Source organism: Microtus ochrogaster, unplaced genomic scaffold (genome assembly GCF_000317375.1).
Source record: "Microtus ochrogaster isolate Prairie Vole_2 unplaced genomic scaffold, MicOch1.0 UNK46, whole genome shotgun sequence".
Taxonomy (NCBI): domain Eukaryota; kingdom Metazoa; phylum Chordata; class Mammalia; order Rodentia; family Cricetidae; genus Microtus; species Microtus ochrogaster.
Window position 1 is genome coordinate 2,120,442 of NW_004949144.1, and position 7,672 is coordinate 2,128,113.

Consider the following 7,672-nt stretch of genomic DNA (forward strand, 5'->3'; position numbering starts at 1 on the left):
GGCTTTGGAGCCTGTCCTGGAACTAGCTCTGTAGACCAGGCTGGTCTCAAACTCACAGAGATCAGCCTGCCTCTGCCTCCCGAGTGCTGGAATTAAAGGCGTGCGCCACCATCGCCCGGCTATGGTGCACGCCTTTAATCCCAGTCCTAGAGAGGATTATAAAATGTGAGGAAACAGCTCTCAAAATACAGTCTCCTTCTGAGATTCCTGGAGGCAGGATTGCCATTTCAGACTAAGATCAAGGTTAAGAGCCAGTGGTTGGCTGTTTTGCTTTTCAGATCTTCAGGTTGAACCCCCAAAATTTCTGACCCTGAGCTTTTATAATCATGCTTCATTTCTCCAAGTAAAACTTCTCATAAAACAAGCCATCCAAAAGCCCAGGGATGAGACTCTTGAGAAGCTCAGCTCCCTTCTGCTGGTTTATTTTTGCTTTCTAATAAAATGGTTCAACTTTTCACTTTCTGTGTCAGAACTTGGCAACAGTGAGTTGAAGTCTCTGAGACCTCTTCTGCATTCATCACAGGGGACAAAAGGACTGCTGATTCATTAAATCACCTTCATGTAGGGTCAATGAAAGCTAGCAATTTTCCAGATATAAGTATTTGGGTAGTAAATATTCAATCTGGGGCAAAGGAGGTGGTTAATAACGACAAGATGGACTTAACAGAAAAGAGAAGTATAATGCAATAGACCCACAGAAGAGCAGTAACCACAGAATCAAACTTAGCACAGAACACTTTACCCAAAGTTACATCTGCTTTTCTTTTAAAGACAGACATTTCTTGAAAGTAAATAATTATAAATGTTTACTTGAGAAAGGTCACTAAGACAGAATAGTTCATCGAATTCCCTTCTCCTGTAAAAGATGGCAAAGATTCTTATGGTAAAGAAGCTGAACTACTTAGGGGATATATTTTTACTCCAAGATGAATGACTACAATATAAGACCAGCAGCTCACACAGGCAATTCCAGAACTTGGGAGACTGAGACAATAGGATTCCTATGAGTTTGAGATAAGCCAGGGCTACTGAGTGAGATTTGTCTCAAAAGAAAGAAAGAAAATAGTAAAAGATTGCGATGTGAGAGGCCAGAACACTTTATTAATACATGAAACAGAAAGATATTAGTTAGATCAGTAGTTCCCACTATGTGAGTTACTATTCCTTTGGAATCGAATGACTCTTTCACAGGGGTCACCTAAGACCATCAGAAATTTCAAATATTTGCATTACAATTCATAGCAGTAGCAAAATTACAATTATGAAGTAGCAACGAAAATAATTTTATGTTTGAGAATTGCCACAACATAAAGAATTATATTATATTAAATATGTGCAGCATTAGAAAGACAGAAACAAATAAGTAAGCAAACTAGAGGATTCACTTATCATTAGTTCTAATAACTCTGTGCAAATGTGTCTGCTTAACATGTGCCTCTTCTCTGTCAACCCAGTATCCATATTTAAACAAATATCACCCTATTTTACTTTATCTGGCTTCTTTCCATAGTAAATAAAAAAAATAATACATTGACAATAAAGAAGATTGTCCTATGTGGTTTTTATCGGCCTGGGGAGCTAGTCATGATGGTCACACTTTTTGTCTTTGGATAGCTACTCTGAGGACATACACAGAAACCTGTTACTACACTTCCAACTTGCAAATAACATAGACTTGAGGATTCTGGGGGTCCCTGATCTACCCACCTATCCTGCAACTTCTAAGATTTTGATTAAGCTAAAGCTCGTGTGTTTTAGCTTGACTGTGATTTCCCTGAGACAAAAGTGCAAGTCCCACTCCCCTCACCATGCAATGAAAACAATCCCAAGTCATGAATGGATCATTGCGTGTCTTCCCAACACCTCCCTCTTCATCCCACATTCCATGATGTGAAGTGATTCCTTCCGAGGGAACAGGGACATGGAACCTTACCAGCACATTCCTGTTCTTAATCTTCAGCAGGCTGCCATTTCGAGAAGAACAGAGCATTTCACTCACTTGCCATGTTTCAGACATTCCAAGTTTGGAATAACAACTGTCCTCAAACCATTGTGAACCCTTTGGACAAGGCTTGCATTTGTGTTCTAGAAGGAGGACAGAGTTTTATAGGTTTGCATGAACACCTTTGACTACAATTCCTTTACTGTCTGTGGACATTGATCAGATTTACTGTGTTTCTTCTTCTTTATGTCAAGGAGAAAGAAACCAAGTCATATGCATCCCTATACATCACCCTAGGAACATGACACAATACTTGGGCAAACACAGAGGTTCAAGTATATGAACAAATTCAAACATGTTGTCCATCATTAGGAACCTGAATAGTTTTCCTTTCTTCCTTTCTTCCTTTCTTCCTTCCTTCCTTCCTTCCTTCCTTCCTTCCTTCCTTTCTTTCTTTCTTTCTTTCTTTCTTTCTTTCTTTCTTTCTTTCTTTCTTTTTTTGATTCACATATGACCCTAAAAATTAATCACAGCAAATGCTGTCTTGTAAAACCAGTTTTACAGAGCCAAGTCGGTCTGGTTTTCTCCAGCAAGTGTTTCTCTAGGTTTCAACTTCTGGAATATTGAAGAGGCACCTTAGAAGCACAGGAACATAGTTTAGCCATAATAACTACAAAAGCGCTGGAAGGCAACACTTCCTTCCTTGCTCGGTGTATCACCTGATACTTCATTTCTTTACCAGGATCTTTCACCCCTTCAGCACAAATTGAAATTTAGGAATGAGATCATGTACAAAGAGGCATTCTTCCCTACTTTCTACCTCCTGAGCTTTGGGCCTAGGATAAGGGTAATAAACCACAGATTAAAGAAACTGAGTATACTCTGTGGTGTTTCATTATGTAACTGTCGAACCTTGTAAATTGGCAGTCTATTTATTTCTACTTTCATGTTTTTCCCCTAACTAGTTTACCAAACACATTTAACTCTTTTGAGACAGGGTTTCCCTATAGCTTTGGTGCTTGTCCTGGAATGATCTTTTGTAGACCAGGCTGGCCTAGAAATCACAGAGATCCACCTGTCTCTGCCTCCTGAGTGCTGCTGGTGTTAAAGACATGTGCCACCACTGCTCAGCTAAGAAAGTGATTCTTAAAGGACCCCAAGGTTTAGTTTGTTGCCCTAGCAATAGTTTTGAGAGCAGTACAGGGTTACCTGGTTTGTTTTTACACAGTTCACGACACAGCTGGGTGGCTGTCTTTTGCAGCATGGCGGACAGTTTCCTGATTCTCTTGGAGCTGTTCATATTGTGCATCAGCTGTAGAGAAACATTTCTTTGAAGTTCTTCTCTGATGTTTTGTAGTTGATTTGATTTTATCATTTCTGTCCCCAAAGTTGTACGAACTCCAGGATTTTTTAAAGACAGGAGAGAAGAAAATAGTAGACAATTTTTAAAAACTTATAAATTCTCAGTTATTCTTTCACCGTTAGAAACTTGATGAGTTTTTTTCCCTCAAAAATAGCACTAAAGTATTAAAGTGGTAGAAAAAGAATAAACATTGGTTCAGCAACTCATGGCATTCTAAATTAGCCCAAAATATCTATATAGATGCATGCATTTACAAATACATGTAAATATATATGATATGTAACACTGCACAAACTCACCAGGTTGCATTTTTGTACTTATTTATATATCTGCGTAACAAGAATAATTGAAGACTAAGAGGTTCTGAATTTGAGAAGGAGCAGGCAAGGGCATGAGAGTGATTATAGGAAAAAGGGAGAAATGATGCAACTATATTTTACTTAAATTTAAATTTTCTTTTTATAGAATGATGTGATACATACACAAACCTCCTAAGACCCCCAGTCCAATGAGCAGCAGAAGGCATAGAACAGTTAGAATCAAGACTGCTTTATGCTGTGAATAGGAAGGGGCAGAAGGTACTGTGAAAAGAAAAAGAGCACAGTGTTCAAGAAGCAGTTCACACCTCAGTTTCATTCATTCATCCTGTCTCTCATTCATTCATTCGTTCATTCATTCTCTCCTCATTTCTTTTCTCCTGTGTATTTTTTTTAATAAAAAAGTAATATGTTCAAAACCCAAAGACATTCATTTTTTTCAAGAATAATCAGATGGGAAACCATAAGTAAGGCATCAGGTTTTATTTTAAGATCTTTAGCTATGCTGTCTTACTGCCCAGATCTTTTGTTCATTAAATGTCTCAAATTTCCTACTAATAAGATCAAGACAATGAATTTTTAAAGTAAGAAAAGTAGTAAATTCTTTTGAATGAGAAACAGTCTCATAGACAAAGACATTAATCCCTAGGCTGATAAAAGATACAAAAAAAAAAAGGAAAGAGAAAATTTATAAAATAGAGAGGAGGAAGGAAAATGGAGACGACTGGAGGCAGAGTGTATGCTTGGATACATTGTGGCAATTGTCTGGAGGCTGAGGGAAGCCAAGTCAGTCTGAGGAGCTTCTTGGGATGTAGAGGTGAGGCTTGACAGGCAACCCCAGCTGTTAACACTTTCCCCTCTAACGCCAAGGGTGGAGCTGCTGAACAACAGAGCAGGCTCTCACTGGTTATGTCTCGGCATCCCTCAACAACACCCTGCCTCATTTGCACTTCTCATTACTTTTTCAATATTTTCTATGATTTTCTAGCAAAACATTGTGATGGAATGATTTTTATTATTTTCTGAACAAAGAATCACAGAGTAGATCATTTTCCTAAAAGTAACTGTGAATTACTGGTAAGGCATTCATGATTTAAATTATCACCATATATGAGTATATGAAAAGACTGTTTGTAGCACGAATAATTAAATACTCAGAGACAGAAATTGGAGTTCAACTTGAAGATCAGAAAAGCAAAATAGTCAGTCACTGGCTCTTTGCTCTCTCTCAGTTTGAAACGATGACCCTGCCTCCAGGAATCTCAGAATGAGACTGAGAGCTGTCTCCTCCCATTATATAATCCTCTCTAGTTCTGGGATTAAGGGTGTCCACCACTACTGCCTGGTTTCTATGGCAAGCTAGTGTAGCTACTGGGATTAAAGGTGTGTGTCTTTGCTGCCTGGTCTGTAAGACTGGCCAATGTGATTGTTTTACTTTTCTGATCCTCATGCAAGCTTTACTTATTAAAGTACAAATGAGATGCCACTACAACTGTTTTAAGAATGTAGTTCAAGAATTACCTAATATTCTTACTCTGTTCTGGAAATTGTCTTACATCAACAGCTAGTAGCATAACAGTGTTGTAAAATCTCACAAAAGTGACATATAAAAAAACTTGATTTCTTAATATTTTGTAAAATTGTCACTATTGAAAGTACTATAAATATTGTTCCAGTCTTTACCTGAGGCTTAAAAATCAAACTCATGTGTTATCTTTTGTCAAAATTATTTTCTTACTTATGATGTATTCAATTATTTAAAAGTTATCATATGTGTGCCATTTAGGTACTAGACACTGTTGTGGCTGCTCATAAAACAAAGTAATAGGGTGTTTAAGTTTATGCTGTCATGCAGATGAATTTTAAAGTGACAGAAGAGAAACAGCTAAATGCTTGATACAGAGATAGACAGACAGACAGACAAACAGATAGAGATAGCTTTTGAAACGCTTTTATTTTAGAAAGTATGTGGTCCAGATGTCATGGATACGGGGAAGAGATGTGCAGAGTTGGGATGAATAACATGAGAGCAAGAGTATCCAGCTCTTTGACTCTGATTTAATAGAGGGGGGTATTTTTATGTGTGGAACAGAAGGCATTGAAAGTAGCTAAAGACTGCTCTGTATGAGAAGGAATGCTCAGGAAGAATTCAAAGCCAAGCCAGGCTGTGGAGGGAGAGGACAAGTGCTGAGGGCTCGGTAAAGGTCATGAGCAGATACTTGGAAGTCGTGGTACTGGAAGCTGAAAGGCATGAGATGACTTAGAAATGCATATTGTAGCACAGGAGAAGGAGACCTGGAAAGTGCCCTGGTGTGAGCCATCAAAGAGCACAGGCAGGAAGTCAGGACAAACAGAACAGCAAAACCAGCTCACCCACAGAAAAAGTGAAGATCAGGAGGTTGTGTCCCGGAGAACGCCCTATGCAAAGGAATTTCACTTAGGTTTTGGTGTGGTATGAGGCTTGTGTTGAGTGTGTCATGTCGTGTTATGTTGTATTGAAAGTAGAACCCCACACATGCTAAGCAAGTGCTCTAGCACAAAGCTCTACTATCCTCATACTCTTTACTTCTTACTTTAAGACAGGATCTCACTAAACTAACTGCCTGGGTTGATGCTGGACTCACTCTGCAGCTCAGGCAGGTCTTGAATTTATAACCCACCTGCCTCGACCTCTTTAGTAGTTGAGATTAGAATATTGCTCCTTCAGTGCTAGAGAGGAAAGTAATTTTAAAAGAGACTGGTTAGCATTATGAAAAACAGTAGGAGAGTACAGCAGTGAAAAAAGAGGCAATGAGATAGCCCAGGGGGTAAAGGCACTGGCTGTGCAAGCCTGACAACTTAAGCTAAATCCCTGGTGGTAATCTAAATTTAAAACAAAAAATAGAGATCCAAATGCTAGGATAAAACAAGGAAGCCCCAAAAGACCTTGAATAGAGCAAGCTCCATGAACAATGAGGAAAGAAGTCAGATAAAAAATATTGTCTCTGGATACACACATATACAAGCACACATACACGCGCATGCACACACACACACACACACACACACACACACACGTGTTCTCTTTCTATTTCTCTTTATCCTATTCTGCAAGCATTTTACTTTTCAAAACTATAAAAAGAGTAACATGTAAGTCCATGACTTTCCTGCACAATGTATAATCATAGTTCCATGGCTTCATGAATGAACACACACACATAAAACAAAACCAAATAAAAGATCTTCATACTAGACCACCAACATTTCTACACAGACAACCCCTGTCTCAAAAAAAGCAAACAAACAAAAAACACCAGCATTTGAAAATAAGACCCTGTCCCTTGTATTGAGTTTTGTATTTAAAAAAAAAAAAAGTTGCAATGTAAAATATAGTGTTTTGTTGCAGGAATTTATGCCGTAAGTAAGAATATCTTTATAATCACTTTGATACTTTGGTTTAAATAAAAAGCTTAATTAAAAATCCACACTGAATTATTGCTAGATTTGAAGTGTGGGACTGTAGCTATTGCCACAGCCTTGGCTCAAAATCTTACCTTTTCCACCGCATTTGTCAGATGTCTGCAGATTTTCTTTCTTATCAGAGTCCTGGAATTTGAGATTTGCATAAACAATTTCTTCAGACATTGATGAATATTCTAAGAAAGCTCCAAAAATTGCCCTTTGGAAAAGGTGAGAGAGAGAGAGAGCTAAAGGCTGAATGAGTCCATTCGAAATTTTAATTTTCTCTGTGTAAATTGGAGCTAACCTCACAAGAATTTCTTTTTAAAAGCCCACTGCCAATCTCTCAAATATGTGTCCAAGAGTCACAAACCGTCTGTTGTCTCAGATAAGAACAGACAAGAGTCAAAAGAGGAAATATCTTTCTTCCTCATATTTCTTCCTTTTTCTCATTTCTACACAAAGTGAAATTAGAAATTGTGTTTGGATTTATTTTTGTGCATATTGAAAAACTCACTCTAACCCCATGGTACAGATACAGCATAGGATTAACCTGCCTAGCAAGGAAATAATTGGAATGATTCGGTTCTCAATTACTTACTGATACAACCA

The 7,672-nt window shown here is 38.1% G+C and overlaps 1 protein-coding gene across 2 annotated transcripts in view; it reads right to left on the minus strand.

Annotated features, from left to right (window-relative positions):
• Clec12a (C-type lectin domain family 12 member A) overlaps positions 1–7,672 on the minus strand; it is a 13,732-nt gene extending 6,060 nt beyond the window's left edge. Inside the window, exons 1-5 of one of the 2 annotated variants that reach the window (XM_005369217.3) lie at positions 7,662–7,672; positions 7,156–7,280; positions 3,788–3,886; positions 3,152–3,340; positions 1,934–2,085 (exon numbers count right to left, since the gene is read on the minus strand). In XM_005369217.3, the coding sequence (XP_005369274.1) occupies positions 1,934–2,085; positions 3,152–3,340; positions 3,788–3,886; positions 7,156–7,246 (531 nt within the window). In that variant the 5' untranslated portion in view covers positions 7,247–7,280; positions 7,662–7,672. Of the gene's footprint in view, positions 1–1,933; positions 2,086–3,151; positions 3,341–3,787; positions 3,887–7,155; positions 7,365–7,661 lie in introns of those variants that run through there. The other variant, XM_026777094.1, reaches the window with a different exon arrangement.